At 47.0% G+C, this 16,732-nt stretch overlaps 1 protein-coding gene across 1 annotated transcript in view; it reads left to right on the top strand.

Annotated features, from left to right (window-relative positions):
- The first annotated feature begins 372 nt into the window (after nucleotides 1–372).
- DDX31 (DEAD-box helicase 31) overlaps nucleotides 373–16,732 on the top strand; it is a 67,763-nt gene continuing 51,403 nt past the window's right edge. The window contains exons 1-9 of the mRNA XM_032866143.1: nucleotides 373–475; nucleotides 5,154–5,410; nucleotides 5,515–5,590; nucleotides 6,597–6,640; nucleotides 7,788–7,858; nucleotides 8,812–8,876; nucleotides 13,958–14,002; nucleotides 15,386–15,427; nucleotides 16,433–16,497. Of these exons, the coding sequence (XP_032722034.1) occupies nucleotides 380–475; nucleotides 5,154–5,410; nucleotides 5,515–5,590; nucleotides 6,597–6,640; nucleotides 7,788–7,858; nucleotides 8,812–8,876; nucleotides 13,958–14,002; nucleotides 15,386–15,427; nucleotides 16,433–16,497 (761 nt within the window). The 5' untranslated portion in view covers nucleotides 373–379. The remainder of the gene's footprint in view (nucleotides 476–5,153; nucleotides 5,411–5,514; nucleotides 5,591–6,596; nucleotides 6,641–7,787; nucleotides 7,859–8,811; nucleotides 8,877–13,957; nucleotides 14,003–15,385; nucleotides 15,428–16,432; nucleotides 16,498–16,732) is intronic.

Genomic DNA, 16,732 nt, shown 5'->3' with positions numbered 1-16,732 from the left:
GTGCCGAGGCGGCGGTGGCCCGGCAGCAAACGAAGGAAACGTTGGCTGGGCGGCACACGGCCCCTTGTTTCTCAGAGGCACTCAGAGAACTTCACCAGCATGAACTCCAGGGCTGGGTGTCATGTGGCATCGCCCGCCGCGGGGCGAGCCGCGAGGGACGCCGAGCGGAGCGGCCACCCCGTCCCGAGCCCCCCGGCGCCGTGGCCCCTGGGCCCTAGGGACCCGGAAGGGGCGCGGCCGCAGGAGCCGGCGGGACAGCTACGCGGGGTCCTCGCGCGCCGCCCACGTTGGGCCGAGGCGAGCTCGGGGCAGGGTTCCGGAGGTCTGGCCGCGCCAGCGGGTGCCGGCGCCCGCGTGTGCCCGCGCGTCGCCGTGCGCCATGGCAGCCGCCGGCGGGCTGCTCCTCCACGTTGCGGAGTCCCCGGCCGGCGGCCCCGGGACGCTCTCCGGACCCCGCTGGGCCCAGGCGAGGCGGGTGAGTTCTGACGCGGCTTCCGAGCCTTCCGCCGCCGCGGCCCGGCTCGCCGCACGACGCGAGCTGCCGCCTAGCCTCTGGGCAGGGTTCCGAGCTACCGACCGAGTTACGGGGGGAGGTGGGCTGTCTAGCAGCTTCTGGAGAAGTCGCTGAACGGCACGTGTCTGGGCTCGGAGCACTGCCCCGCCGGGACGTTCTGGGCGGCCGCGGAGCCGGGGTGGAGGGGCGTCTGCCGGCTCGGGCTGCCGGTCGGAGGGTCCCGAAGGTCGCGTAGGGGATGGGAGCTGATTCCCGCCCAAGTCAGGGACTGCCGCCGGGGTGTGCCAGCCGGGTGTGCCAGCCCGGCGCCTGCTAGCCACACCTCCTAACTTCTCTCACCGCCACCGCCGGCGCCTCGATGGAAGGTCGTTCGGTGCAGGAACGGGGACCGGAGCCTAGAGGCCTCCTTCGAGAGCTTTCAGAAATGGCATAGATTCTCACCCACGTGCAGTGGGGAAGAACACTGAGCGCCCGTATAACCCGCTCCCTGGGGAGGGGAAAGATGCTTTAAATTTCAACCGAGCCAGAGCTGGGAACGGGTTTGATGGTTGACTTCTCGCCTGGAAGAGAGCAGGGCTGCAGGGCAGAAAATCTGTTGTAGAATCCCGAATTACCGCAGAGGCCAGAAATTATACCACCTCGTACGGAGGAAGGTGTGTGTTTTCTCCAGAAAGCAACAGGTAATCCCAGCGTGTTGAAGCTGATACTCCTCGAGTGTGTAGAAGGATTGTCTTTGGTGACTTTTCAGTGATCATCAAGCTTTAGGATATTTGGGAGTTTGGGAGTGGGAGTTTTGGGAGTTTGGGAGTTTGGGAGTAGGAGTTTTCAGCTAAGCAGTGGGGTTGCTGCTTCTCTGGGAGGAGGAAACGGGAGTACCGAAGAGCCTCTGGGAGCCTGGGATTTGGAGTAGCACAGACCTGGGGTTAGATGCCCACCTTGCAACACGTTGGTTCTGTGAACTTGGGGGAGTTATTTCACCTCTCTGGACCTTACTTTTCCAATCTGTAAAACGATTGTAAAATGCAGGGTAGACATAAAATTGTCCACCAAATAAAGAATGGATATAAACAAGTTTCTATTTTATACGAAGTTATTGTGAGGAGTAAATAAAATACAAGAAGACTATATTTTCTGGCCCATAGAAGCACTTAATAAATGCCAATGGTAAGTAAAGTCGTGTTGGTTCCATTTTGAGTAACGGAATAGCTGTGTCCAGGGGTTATTGGGGTGCTTTTGCTGTGGAGGTGCCTGGTAACACAGGGGAAGCATTATTAACACCTCCTTGAGTGAGCTGAAGGGATAAAAACAGGATGTCTGGCTTCATGATCGCTTGAACCGCCACGTCAAAAGGTGGTGTGTTAGTGAGATGATGACGGGGGTCTACATTGCCTTCGTCTGCATCCACATTTTTTGTCTTGAATGGGAATTACAGGTATGCCAGTCTCATTTGCCAGGGGCCTGAATTTGGGGCGGTTAACTAATACACTGCATTTGGAAAGGCCTCGACAACTTAAGTGATGCTGTGCGTAACAGTATATAGTGTTTTCATTCTAAAAAATTTTTTTTGATTATTCAGGTAATACAAATTTATGGTAGGAAATAGGGAAATAAGGACCTTAAAGGAAAAAAACCCATAACTGCTATACTCAGAGGTAACTCTGGTTAACGTTTTGGTGTATATCCTCGTAGAAAGCAAACAAGAGATCAAGTTACACATGCTGTTTTCCAGCCAAACAGGATACAGTTAATAAATAGTATTACAGCATAACCATCCGGAACCCTGGCTGTAGAATCAGGGCCTGAGCAAACCTGGATCCCTCAGCGATCCTGGGACGAGTTACCTCCTATCTCTGCCTCCATGTTCTCATCTTAAAATGGGATGGTACATTAGCTAATTCACATAAGTACTTAGCATATTTCCGGGGCTCTAGTGTATTTATTAATATCAGAAGCTTAGTATTTAGACTTTTAGGGCTAGATGGGCCATAGAGGTCATCTGCCAGAACCCCCTTGTCTTACAGGTACAGGAACAGAGACTCAGAGGGAGGTAATTTGCTTAGTGTTGCAGAGCCGACTTTTTAGAAGTGCAGGTGCGTCCTTGCTCCTCTTTGCTCAGGCGCCACCTCATGAGGCATTTCTGTTTCCTGCCCTCCTTTCCCCTTGACGTAGGCCGTGGTGGCCTCCTTGTTTCGTGCTTCCATAATCCTTTGTACAGGCCTCTTCTGAGTACAAACACAAGTTTGGTTTTCTGGTTTTATACTTTCGTCTCTTCCACTAACCTGTGAGTTCCTCAAGGGCTTGACTAGTTTTTCAGCCTTGTATCCTCAGAACCACACTACTTGACAGCTGCTGAGTGGTCAGTTTTTTTTTAAAAGAATGTGTTGTGGATGCTGGGACAGAAAAGCTAACAAGCAGTGGAATAGCGTCCACATTATGGGAAGGGATAATTCCATTGTTGTCATTCATCTTACAGGTGTTTATTGAGCACTTGCTCTGGGCAGAATTGAGCCCATACAGGGGGTGCAGTGCCATGCAGGACAGACTTGTCCATTTCCTTATAGAGGTTACAGTCTAATGGGGATGACTGACCCCACGTAACAAATTACATTTCATGCTTGTAATTGTACTGAATACTACAGTGAAGACAAAGGGTGCCTCCTAGGAGAGCCAAGAGTAGGAGCCCTGGCCTGACTAGGTGGAGAGAAGAGGTCAGGAAAGGTTCTTCTGAGGACCCAGTAAGCCTAGATCTAAAGGATGAGTTTGAGTTAGCCAGCCAAAGGGTGGGGGGGAGAAGGGTGTTGCAGACATGGGTATGGCAATAGCATGTACAAATGCCCTGAGGAAGGAAGAAGCATGGTGCTTTCTAGGAACTCAGGAAGACCAGGACGACTGAGGCACAAGATGAGGGCACTGAGATGGGCAGAGGCCAGCTTCTAGGGAGCTTTATAGATCATATTACAGGTTTTTTATTTTAGCCTAAGAGCCGCGGAGAGCCTGTGAAATATTGTGCCTAATTCTGAATACTTGCTTTTAGAGAACAGATGATGTGAGAATAGAAGGTGACTGGGATGAGAAAGGATTGAAAGCTTGTGTCCTATTTGGACTACTAAGTCCAAAGAAGAAACAGGCAGTTAGACGATGTGTGAAGGAATGGGATGCCTCAGACTAGCAGAGAGTTGATCAAGGTGGCAGGTCTTGTCCAAGTGTCAGAAACAGCTTCCAACCCCTAGAATTTGGTGTCTCCAGCGATGGAGAACGGTAAGGGGAGATGTGTAGGCAGGCATACCGCAAGGCCACCTGTCGAGGAGCTTGTAGTAGGAAGCCCATGCCTGGTGGGAGTGCTCCAAAGAGTGCGTTGTTCATAAATCAAGGAACAGCAACATGTTTCATTCTGCCTTGTAAATGATTCAACAGACCTGGAATGTGACTTTATCTCTTTCTTTAATCTGAACACTCATAAACTTGGGACTTTGTGAGAATAGATTTGTAAGATGGAGTAGGTCAGTACTTCCTTTGTTAATAGTAAATACTCCAAGGTGTATTTATTGAATTATTTAGATACAGGAGTTCTGTAGTTGTCGGGAACAAACAAGTGTTGCTGTTGGTGGGTTAGCCTAAAGCTGACAGCCATGGCCAAAGCAAGCTGATGTGTAAATGGAATCCATCATTTCAAGCGAAGGGGAAAATAGCATTCCAGGAGAAACCAAAATGCCAGAACAATAAGCCCTGGCTACTCATGGGATGTTTTTTATTCATGTGGAAATTGGAAGAGAAGGCCAAGGAAAATAAAATGTTTCTTCTAAGAAAATTGGATGTTTCTTCTCCTGGGAGAAGTTTGGACATCGTGCATGTAACCACATCCACGTTACAGAAATAAGCAACAGGCAGGAAAATGCCGAGTATTGTAGCCTGTAATCGGTGATCAGATGGGGACCTGAAAGGCAAGGAGAGTTGGAAATAATTGTGGTAGAAGTGATGGATGGAGCAGAATTCTCATTTGGAATGGAAATGGCGAGTGGGAATCGTCTCCAAGCCATCTGAATCCGGGGAGCAGCGTGAGGGGGAGGATGACAGCGATCCAAGCACTCTGGGGTAGAGCAGTAATGAAGGTTCCTGCTTCCTGGGCATGGGCAGGGCTGCAGCATCCCATGTCTAGTTACCAACGGGCTTTGTTGGTGGAGAAGGAGGATGTGCTCCCCCTTCCCCTGTTCTTTTTGTGTAGGTGGACATCTAGAGATAAGGATTGACAGCGCGCACTCTTGACAAGGTGGGCTTCTCCTCCCTTAAAACAGACTCGCATTTGTTCACATTCAGCCCCACAAAGGGTTCTCCCTTCTTGATCCTTACCCTCATCTTGGTGGAGTTGATGGTGAAGATGGATGGGGAGGTCTAGTGGATGAATGAGTTGAGTGTTTGTGTTTCGATCTGTTTTATTTTGTTTGTTTTTTTCTTTTTGGGGGAAAAAAAAAGGCCGAGTCAAAGAATCTGATTGCAGACCCTAAACTGTTGCTTGACATATGGGGCATAATGCTCTCTGCAGGGAGAGATGCAATTCCGTGGGCAGTCAGGCTTCACTCCGAGGTCTGTCTTCATGGACTAATGCATCTCTTGTTGCTCTTGCCTTTTGGGAACGATGCAGCAAGCAGAGGCCACCAAAAGAAAACACCAAGCATCCGGGGAGGCTCCCCCAGCGAAGCGGAGGAGCAAGGCAGCGTTTCTCCTGGCCGAGAAAGCTGCTGCTAAAGAAACACAAAGGACTTTTAAGGGGAAGGCACAGAAAACATTTTCTCCAAGGAAATCTTTGGTCGGTGTGAGTGACGGAACCCGAGAGCAGAAGCTGTGCGTTAGGACTTCATCGTTATTTAAAAACAACCCTGAAATCCCAGAGCTCCACAGGTATGTTCAGGGCAGGTGCGCTCAGGAACAGGAGGAGTTCAGTGTTTTCTGCCTTTTTCTCTGTCGACGGGAACTGATGCCTGGGTTTTGCTCATCGTTTGCAGACCTGGAGTAAAGCAGGTGCGAGAAGAGGTGTTCACTTCGGAAGCTTTCCATGAACTGGACCTCCACCCACATTTAGTAAGTGTCTCTCGGTTTTGTCAGTGTGATTATTCCTTGGGAAGGTCTGTGAAATGACAGTTCTAGGAAGAAAAATCAAAGGTTACTTTGGTTACTTTGCTCCAAGTTACCTGAATGAAGTCAGATTGACAAGATGCTCTTCCGGGACAATCCCGGTGAGTTTAGCTTACTGTTCACTGCCCTTCCCTCCGTCCCCACCCCCTTTCTAAAGAACTAAACACTTTGCTCACCTAATTCAAAGTAGGCCTGGGGCTCTGCTTATGGGACTCTAGGACAAGCTCCTAATTAGTGGGTGGATGGGACGTGGAAGCTGATGTGGGTGACAGGTCATAATGACTCTAGGAGAGGGGACTGAGCTGGTGTCTTCATATCAAGGGTAGTCTCTTGTTACAAAGAATTGAAGGAAGACGAGGCTATTTTAACATACATTGTCTACAAACAAATGGGTGGGGGTTTTTTGGTTTGGACTGTGAATGAACTTTCCGCTCTTATTTATGAGTAAGAGAAAAATACATTAACTTTTAGGGAGTCTGGATTTCCTCTCTTCCTATGGTCACAGTTTACTTACCCCTTTAGGATGGCTCACATAAGCCGTTTTCTTACCTACGGGTTTGAGCGAGGACATCGAGCAGGTTCATGCTGTGGCCATTTGGGGATGGATAACTCACGGGCACTGTCCTGTGCGTGACAGGATGGTCAGCAGCCCTCCATGACTACTCCCTTGATGCCAGTGGTGTCCCCCGCCCCACTTGGGACAACAAAAATTTCTCCAGACATTGTCGCACGCGCACGCGCGTGCATTTGTGTGTGTAGGGGAATGGGGAGTGGGGGATGGTGGGCAGGACCACCCCCAGGTGACACTCACTGGTTGGAAGAACACGGGTTGGAGGGAGCACAGCTATTGTTTTTATCCAAGTGTCTTCTCCTTCTTTGCATCCTCATTTGCATTAAATATATTTGTGCCAAAAAGTCAGTAGTTAAAAATATTTTGTGTGTTCTCTTTTAGATTTCCACAATAAATACGGTCTTAAACATGACTAGTATGACCAGGTAAGGGTTCCAGGCCAGGCTTGCTTTTGTTAAGACTTGAATGTGTATGACCAGCGAAATCGGAATTATCTGTGGAGCACTGAGCAAATTTGTGTCTTGGTGTTAGAGAACACTGCTGGATTGTTGCCCATTGAGGGCTTGAGACAGCACTCACCCACCCAGTTCCCCCACTTGTTAAGTGGAGAGACTGAGTCCCCAACTACTTCTGTTCTCAGCTCTGATCCGGTCCAAAAGATGTCTGCATGGGATCCCACTGGTGTCCTTGCCACACTGAAAATCATATTTCCACTATATAGAATTTGTCACGTCATTTTTTAGTAGTAAGAACTAGAGGCAGCAAAAAAGAAGTAACTATTTGGTCGGGTATAATGGGATACAGAAAAAAATTTTTTTGAATGTTTAAGAGTGATGATTCTTGGAAAATAGAATAGTAAAAGGTACAGAGAAGAGATGAACTTCCTTTTTGTGAGAGTGTATGCTTTATAGTTTAATTTTACTAAGCATCACATTTAAGTCATAGGTATAAATTAGTAAGGGTCTTGAAGAATGAAAGGAGACCCTCTTACCCAATTTTGTTGTTGTTGTTCAGTTTCACCGGTCAAATTTAAATGAATTTTGTGCCTTGTTGTTGTTGTTTTTAAATACACGTGTGGACACACATCTTAGTGTGCGTGTGGGATAGTCACACCTCGGTTTTTTGGAAACTGGGAAGCAGCTGCAGGCTGTGTGGTTGGCTCACAAGCTTCCTTGTACTCTTGCTGGGAATCTTCCTGTCACGTCTTACTGGGTCCCAGAGCCTGCCCCGGGAGGCGCGGGTGGGAGGACGGGTATGTCTCATGGTAGCTCGAGCTTGTCATCATGCCTGTGCCATTTTTCTTTCTCATCCGTTTGCTAGAGCGGCCAGTCCTGGCTCGCCTCAGTTTTTTCGGCTGAGTTCCAGAAACGGAACTGAGCACTTATCCCTCCATTCATCAGAAGTTTCTCAGCGCCTTCGTTTGAATGTTTAGGCGACTTTTAAAGCAGCAGTTGGCAGACACAGCAAAGAACGGGGGCAGTTGTGGTTTGTGTGTCCTGCGTCTGTGCCTGTAAACAGGGGAGGGTAAAATGTTACAGCTCAGCATGTGTTCTTTCTTTTGGGTGGCCCAAGCGTTCAGAAGCTAAGTATTCCGGCGTTGCTAGAAGGCAGAGATGCTCTGGTGAGATCACAGACGGGCTCAGGTCAGTCGCCACTTAACTTCTGACCCTTTTCCCTGACACCCGGGCCACACTCACACGGTAGGCTCCATAGTGAGGTGTCTGTCTGTGACAGCGGTGGCTTTCCTTTGTTGGGGGAAGGAGGGAGGCCATGCCTGCTCTGGAGGAGAGCCCTGAATTTGTTCCCCTAGTGAAAGGGAGGGGAGGTTGGTGGTGCTGCGATCAGGAGGTGGTCAGCCTCTGTCAGGGCTGTGCCCAGTCCCGCATCTGTGGCCTGAGCTGCCCTCTGCACTCCAGCGGGGGATGAGGATTCTCTGATCCCAGAGCACGGTGCCGGCGTGAGCACACGCTGTTCAGATGCCAGTTCTGCTCCAACACAGAACACCGCTTTTGCGTGTTCCAAGATTTTCCGTAGACTTGTTCTTCTGCCCCTCTTGTGCCCAGAATGGAGGTTGGCTCTTCACCACGTCCCCCCCCCCCCACCGGCTCAGCCACCATTCAGGTGGGTGGAAACCCGAAGCTTTTGCCATACCTTGGTTTCTCCACGGTCTTCAGAGGCTGGCTCGGGGTTCAGGCTGTCTCCCAAGCACGTCAGCACCGTGCAGGTCATTTACTCAGCCGCGAAGCTCAGGTGCATGGTTAGGGGCGACTTTAAAGGGGTTTTCTAGCTTTGAGGGGCAGTCCTCAAGTCGAGCCTTTGTGTAACTTGTGACATGTGTCATTGTCTCCCTTTGTTAGATGGATGAAGGATTTTAGCGGCAGGTTTTTTGGGAAGTACTGGATTTACAAACAAGATGGGGAGTTGTGGCAGATAGGCAAATTCCGTTCTCACCTCTCTTGGATGTTGGATGTGCACTTTCTCCGTCTCCGGAGTTTAGTGCTATCCAAGGGTAGCAGAGTCCATTTTCTTAACTTCCTTTGCTTTTCCTACATCTTTAGGGTCTATGATTTTAATTGCTTTTGTACTTTTTTAAAAGGTAAAACTCTTGCCTACTGCATCCCTGTGGTCCAGTCTCTTCAAGCAATGAAATCAAAAATACAGGTGAGTATAGTGTTTTTCCGTTACTGCTCATAGTACATAAGCAACATCCAACTGAGCCGAAGTAGTGATACTGGGACCAAAAGAATCTGTTTCCATTTAGCAGTGTTTTTTTCTTTTTGACTCATTTATTACATGAACACTTTGTGTCTGAGGATCGTGTCCAGAGAAACTAGAAAAACTATACTTTGTAATCATCACGGCAGGTCTAATAGGAAACATTTGTAAAGTACATGCTCCTTGTGTTGGACGTTGTGCTGGATTCTTTGTGTTTATCTTCTTGAATCTTAAACCCCAAGCCTCGGTCTGGTGAGTTACAGGTGTGACTGTTAGCCTGAGTTTACAGAAAGAGACGGAGGCTTGGGGAGCAGCGGGGGAGGACTTGTCTTTAGTTGGGAAACACAGTTAGTTAGTGCCCGGGCCAGAGGGGCCGAAAGTGGGGTCCCAGGGTCCTGTAGGAGGCGCGTTAACCGTGGGGCTCTGGGGGCACAGGCACCCTCTCAAAACCCAGCTCAGAGTCCCCACAAATACATCCTGGTTATCCTCAGTGGAGAGGATGTGGTGAGATCTGAACTAGGAAGTCAGGTGGGTGTACAAGCAGGGGGGAAGAGCTCCTTGGTTACTTTTTTCCCCCTCATTTTGGGCAGACAGAATTAGGTGTGTGTCCACCCCACCTGATACCGAGCGATAAGCAGGCAGTGGTAGCATTGCATTATAGACCACAGGTTAAAACCAGCACCCATGAGTACAAACTGATAGATTATTGTAGATAGATTGTATTGTAGATAGATTATATGTGGATAGATAGTACAAACTGATAAATTATTGAGGGAATAGATAAATCGACGGGAAAAGGAGAAGCAGGTCTCACAGTATTGTAGGAGAGCAGCACCATCGGCCAGTGCCTAAGTAACACAGTGTCACACGTCACAGCCACCAAAATGAGGGGTGAAAGTCTGATGAAAAATGGGATATTTACCTAGTCTCAATAGATCTCCCTATAAAATACCTCTTAACCTCAAAGGGACAAATAGTCACTTCAGGCTAGGGAGGCCTGGCTGCCACCGCCTTACCCAGGTAGCCAGCGTGGGCCGCCCCAGTGCCGGGATGTGTCAGCCGGCGCGTCTCCAGAGAGGTCACAGCCCCACTTGTGTGGTTTTCCTGCCCCACACGCATCACGCGGATTTAATCATGAACAAATACCAGACAAACACAAATCTAGAGACCTATAAAGAGACAGGCTGCTAGTGTTCCAAAGTATTCCAGTCATCAAAAACAGAAATGCTGAAGAGCTACCCCTGGTTAAAAGAGACGAAGGAGGCGTGACAGTTCAGTGCAACACGTGGTCCTGCAGTGGGTCCTGGTCTGTGGAGAGGACACAGAGAGGTCAGTCAGTGAAGTCGGGATATGGGCTGTGGATTAATTCGGTCTCACGTCAGTGCTGAGTCCCTGCTTTTGATCATCGAACTGGGATTTTGAGACTTGAGACCCGTAGGAGGAAGCCGGGAGAAGGTATAAGAGAGTTCTTTGCACTGTTGGTGTAATTTTTTTCTAAGCCTTAATTTATTTCAAAATGAGTTTTTAAATTATACTTAAGTTTTATTTAAATAATTTTAAATCAATAAAATGAAATCCTACACAACATCCAAGTGGTGGGACCTTACATAGACATTAACAGCGGTTTCTGTTTGTGAACTTGGCAAGTGTTCTTGCATGTTAAAACGAAAAAGGCAGGGTACAAAGCAGTATGTACAGGATGATCTGATTTCATAAATAATGCCCTGCGTGTGTGCATAAAAAGACGAGGAAGAAACTATTCATACTGGTTTCCTCTGAGGTGGATAAATGAGGAATTTATTTCCTGCAGGTGACTGATTTTTTCCTTCCCATTGGGCACTCTTCAGTGTGATAACTCAAATAAAGGACTTAGCATGGGACTCAAACCTAGCTAGAGAAGGAGAGAGGCTGAGTGTTGCCATAACGTAGGAAAGCGTCATCCATTTATAAATTCTAGGGGAGTTTCTTACTAGCCATGGGTTTTGGGGGTTTTTTTGTTTTGCTTTGTTTTTTGTTTTGTTTTTTATAAGGTTGGAGAGTCGGGGAATCCTTGAGCAGGCGTGGGTCCTGTAGTTCCAGCGCAGCTGTCCCATTTCATAGGTCAGTGACCTGAGGGCAGGAGATATTGGATTACATACCTAAGGGCGACCGTGCGGTGGGCAGCTCTGCTCAAAGCCCGGATCTGAGTGTGTCTTTAGGCAAACCATTTCGTCCCTCTGTGCGTCAGTGACTTCGCGTGTGGTGCGTGGCTCTAGGGTTGCCGTGAGGCTCCTGAGCTGACGCACGTGGAGGGCGGAGAGCGGCTGGTGGCCAGCTTCCGCGGCAACACCTGCTCACGCAGCATTGGCCGCCGCTCTCCACGGCGCGGCGTGTGGCTTGTTTGAAAGGCAACGATTTGATTTGCTTATTATCTAGAAATGTTTACCAGCGTGTCGTCGTTTTTATTCATGCCGCGTATTTTAGCGTCCATAGCAGTTCATTCTATTAAAGATTGAAATATTCTGTAAAAGAGTTCTCTTAAGTCCAAATTTAATTCATTTATTTCAAGTAATATTCGGTAGAGACCCTTGGAGTTCATCGTAAAATGATTTGACCTGTGAAAAACCTATCTGGAGGGAGCGGCGAACTCAGGGCACCCAGCAGAGTCGTAAATTACTTTGGCGATGGGATGAGAACGGATTGTTTTCCTGCGTTTTCACTCTTCCAGTTATGTGGGCTCTGATTTTTTTAACAACAGATCCATCCTTCTTTACTCACTTCTGCCCTGCGAGGAATTGATTTTTCTTTCTTCTTCTCTGTGTAGTAACACCTTTTGAAATGTCAGAATCTCCTAACGTCACACCGCGGCACGTTGATATGTTGTACTAACATGTTTACTGTTCCTCGCCTGGGCCCCGCAGACGTGATGTCGAGTACAGACGGCTCTAGTTCGAATTCCAAATCCTTTTCTCCTTATGGGTAAATGTTGCCTATGCAAAACATAAAGACCCTGCTTGTAAATGAATCGGCTCGAAACCTGCACTTAGCTCCCGCACTAACGTCGCTTTGATTAATTCCTAAGTGTCTGTGAGCACTCTAGAGATGCAAGACGCCACTGACTGAGGCCTTCACTGACCGAGGCCTTCACCGGCTTGCTTTTTGTTTTCTTATTATTATCTTTGTTATTATTTTTTAGATACAATGTACACGTTAAAAAAAAAAAAAGTACCCGACAATACATGGTGGGATTTAGTAAGTCTCACACTTCCTCTCCCCAGCGGCAGGGCACCGCTCTTTCGGGTGCAAGGGTCTCCCGCCTGTTGGGTGGTCCTCCCAGGGCTCATCTCTGCAGGAGTGAGTGTGAGCACGCGGATTCCCCTTCCCGCTTTCCTTGGAGCTTCTGTGTGTGTGGTTTGATGCACAAGTGGTTGCGTGCTGTGCGTGGTGTTTTGTACCTTGCTTTGGTTCACTTAGTGTGTTCAGGGATATTGTCTTAGCAGTGCCCCACCCATCTGCCTTGCTTTTGTAACGGGCCCCTAGTATCCCCATGCCTGTCGCCTCCACAAGTTACCACATCAGTCGCTCATTGGTGGAATTTACATTATGTCAGTGTTTTGCTACCAATAAGGCTAGTCTGCATACTTCACGGTCTGTAAAATATTTGACTTTTTTATGCGTGCTTACGAGGGGACATCGTTTAGAGAAATCCCTGGAAGTGGAAGTCGCATGTTTACTTAGTAGATAAACACAGTTGAACTTGCAGTGGGCGAAGGCAAGGTATGCACCCCCTATGCGCCCCACAGCAGGGCGCCCAGGAGCTCCTTGCCCACACCCTTGAGACGCTACCTGCTGTGCTGGTTTTCTTGCTCCTGTTTTCTATTTCGGTTGTTGTGATCTTTTTTATTTTTATTTTTTATTTGAATCACAGACTTTTGTCAGCCAAGGAAATTGGCCCTTTCTCTTACAAGTGGCATGTTTTCCCCTCATTTTGTCATTTAGTACTTGATTTTGTTTGGGTATTATTTTTCCATTCTGAAGTTAAAAATTTTTACGTAATAGGATTTATTAGTGTTTTGTTTGACAGTTTCTGAGTTTTGCGTCATCTGTAAAAAGGCTGACTTAATTCCAACTTGACTTTCATGACTTCATTCTTGGAGTCTGAATAATTTGTCTTTCCCCCACTGATGCAAGACGCAGCTTACTTCCTCCCATTCTGTGTAAACTTGATTCTGTTCTGGACTGTTTGCTGTCATAATCTCGATTTATATTCCAGTGTCAATTTTTTTAATTAGAGTAGTTTTAAATTGTTTTAACATCTGATCTTTTCAGACATATTTTGGTTATTCTTGCACATTTATTTTTCATAGAAGTTTTTAACCAGCTTGTCTGATTGTATGTATTTTTTACATAAGTTGTGTGCACATGTACATACTTGTGGCAGTTTTGTTAGGTTTATGTCCCAGTTGTGGGTTAACTTTGAATTAGCTTATTTGTAATACGGTACCCTCTTATCCAAGAATAGGATACATATTCCCATTTACTCAGATTTTATTTTATGCTCCTCAGAAGTGTTTTAAAATGTGTGTCATGTAGATTTTGTACATTTTTTGTCAAGCTTGTTGTTGCTGCTCTGGTGTGTTTTTTCCCCCCTTCCATTGTATTTTGTAACTTTTGTGTCAGGCTATAGATTTGTGTACTATTAATTTTACATTCAGCTACTCGACTAAGTTGTCTTTTTTGTGGTAGATTTTCAATTGATTCTCTTCAGGTTTTTGTTTTAGGCTAAAATGTCATCTGCTAACAATGACAGGTGTACCTCCTACTTTCCAAATTTATATGTATTTCTTTCTCTTGTCTGATTGCATGGGCCGGAGCCTTTAGAACAAGGTTGCATAATAATAGGATAATAGGGTAGTGGGCATCTTAGTCCCCTCCTTAATGAGACTACCACTGACATGTGCAAGGGACCACCCTCAAGTTCTGTCCACCTGGAGTCCTGTGACCTTCGTCCATCCACTCATGGCATTTCTTTCCTTCTGTATTGATAGCGCAGTGATGGCCCCTACGCCCTGGTGCTGGTGCCGACACGAGAGGTAAGCTGTCTCACCAGAGAGGTAAGCTGCCTCACCTTCGGTGGGGTTGTAAGCAGGTACTTGCCTTTTGGAAGTAAGATCCTTTTGAATTTAAAAGTGGGTTTCTTCCATTTTTTCTCCCTGCTGCATCCTTACCTTTGCCTGAGACCATCCTTTTGATTCCCATCAAGGAGAAAAATTCAAGTACTCTTTGAAAATCGTAAGCTGAGTATGGAAAAGCATTTCCCTATTGTCTAAAAACTAATGACACTATAAATTTCTGTACTTTTAAATGGAATTAAAATAATTACATTTTCTACTTTTTTGGTTTGTTTTATAACTTAATTAAAAATTAGAGCTAGGCTTTTTTTTTTATTTTTAAGAGGCTGCTGTACTAAAGATTTTACTTGTTCTTCAAAGTTTAGCTTCTTGATGTTTTTCTTCTTTCTTGGTGGAAATCTCTTCCATCTGATCTATTTTATTTGCCTAGAGAGGCGAGTTTAGATTAGGGTATCTGTTTTCTATATCAAATGCTGATTACTTCCTTGCAGAGAACAGATCGTGAAGATGGAGGGTTCTACTTAGCCTGTCCTACAGCCTGCATGCCCTGTCTTGGCTCAGTCCTGTGAAGGAGCAGGCGTGAAGCTATTTACATTTTTACAGCAGCAAACTTGCTACTTCCCTAGGATGCACCATGAATACTAAGCATGTGGCAAGTGTATACATACCCTTGGATAAAGGGATCATATTGAGGCTTCTTGATGGCTGTTAGTGGTTATAACCTTCATTAATTTTCACCTCCTCTGGTTTCCACTGGGATTGTTTGATTTTGTTCCTTTAATAAACTTGGGGAGTGACCACCTCTCAGTGCCCTGTTTGGCATATTTGAAGGGTACCTCATACCTCCTTTAAAGAAGTGTGCCCAGAGGCTGGCCCATGGAGCACTGCTCCAGGTGATTCCCTCCTGCATGTCCTGTTCTCTCTTCCCGAAGGGAGGCACATTCAGGGTAATGCTGTTCCGCCTCCATCCGAGCGCACCGTACACTTGTGCTTCTCTGTGTGGCACTCTGGGAATTTGAGCCAGCAGAGGGAGCACAAGACACTAGTTTTGTACATGTCCAAGGAGTGGACGCAATATCTCTGTCCACAGTCTCCAAACTGACAAGTTCCAGAAGGAATATAAGAATAAGATGTTCTGTTCTGAGTAGTTGCTGTGTATCTGATTTTGTTTTTCATAAATCTTAACTTAAGGTCCGAGTTGGAATCCAAATCACTTTACATTGTCTAAAGGTTTTTAAAAGTTGGGGGTGACGGGGTGCGGATGGGAGGACGAACAACGGGTCGGGGTGCGGATGGGAGGAGGAACAACCTCGTTTATTATCTGTAACTTTTCACTCTTTACAGCTGGCTCTGCAAAGCTTTGACACTGTCCAGAAACTGCTTAAGGTGAGGTGAGCCATGAGTTCAGTTTTATCTTTGTTTTCTTTTTTGAGAAAAGACAAGTCTGCCAGTCTTATCTTTATTTTCAAAAAGCAAGAGATTCTTTCAGGTTTTCTGGATTCCCTGGGTCTCTCTGCTCTGCCCAGGTATAATTTGTAGGATTTTACTTATCTAGACTTTACTAACTGCCAGTTTCCAGCTGAGATGACAAGTGTTTCCTGGCACTTGCTATGCCGTAGTTTGCTCCCCGTGGTCCTTGGCAAGCCACATGTGGAGACTCACAGGGACAACCACGAAGGGATTGCATGGAAAGCTAAAGGACTTAAGAAAGAAGAGAGAGGGCTTCAGATCCAAAGCCTGCCAGCCTACCAAACTGATCCAGAATTGAGCTGTCCTTTCTTTTGTCTAGGGTGGGGAATAAGGAAGCTTTGTGCTTGGGTTTTATTGTACCCAGAAAGGAAGAAGAGGCAGTAGACTTAGTGAAATGTGTTTTCAACTCAGGCTCCATGGGGAAAGGCAGAGAAGCTACTGGAATCATTTAGAAAGCTCCCATTTCTCTTGCTGTCCTAGAAGCTAGTTAAAGAGCCATAATTTAAGGGAGTACTGCTGGTATCTATCCATGGCAGGGGCGAGGCCTAGGAATTGTGTCTGCACAGTCGTACTTCCTACAATGAGAAGCCCAGGTCTTCTTTCCCAGCTTCTCTAAGGAAAAAGAACTTGGAATCAGTCTCTGTATCTTCAGTAAAGGGGGCTTTAATGGGGCGCCTGGGTGGCTCAGTTGGTTTTGTGTCTGCCTTCGGCTCAGGTTGTGATCCCAGGGTTCTAGGATGGAGCCCTGCCTGAGGTTCCCTTGTCCATAGGGAGCCTGCTTCTCCCTCTCCCTCTACCATTCGCTGCCCTCCACTTTGTGCTTTCTGGCTCGCTCTCTCTTTCTCTCTGTCTCTATCAAATAAATAAATAAAATCTTTAAGGAGGGCTTTGCAGTGATTTTTGTCTGCTATTTTTCCGTAGCCATTTACCTGGATTGTGCCTGGAGTGTTGATGGGAGGAGAGAGAAGGAAATCAGAAAAGGCCAGGTATGGATGGGGACCCTTGTTTGTTACCCATTCCTGATTGGATCTGTCTGTCCTGCCTTCCTAGTCACTGGGATTTGGTCCTTCTAACCCTGGAGAGAGCCTTATCTCAAACTGTGCTTCCTCGTCCCCCAAGCGCAGGGACCAGTTGAGGCAGCAGGGAGTGGTCACCTCTTGACGGTGTTGTCCTGACAAATACTGATGAACCTACAAGGGTTTTCCTTCTGATGTGGTTGGT

The sequence above is a fragment of the Lontra canadensis genome, unplaced genomic scaffold (assembly GCF_010015895.1).
Source record: "Lontra canadensis isolate GAN:19392208 unplaced genomic scaffold, GSC_riverotter_1.0 scaffold30, whole genome shotgun sequence".
Taxonomy (NCBI): Eukaryota; Metazoa; Chordata; class Mammalia; order Carnivora; family Mustelidae; genus Lontra; species Lontra canadensis.
This window is presented reverse-complemented; position numbering and strand designations above follow the sequence as displayed.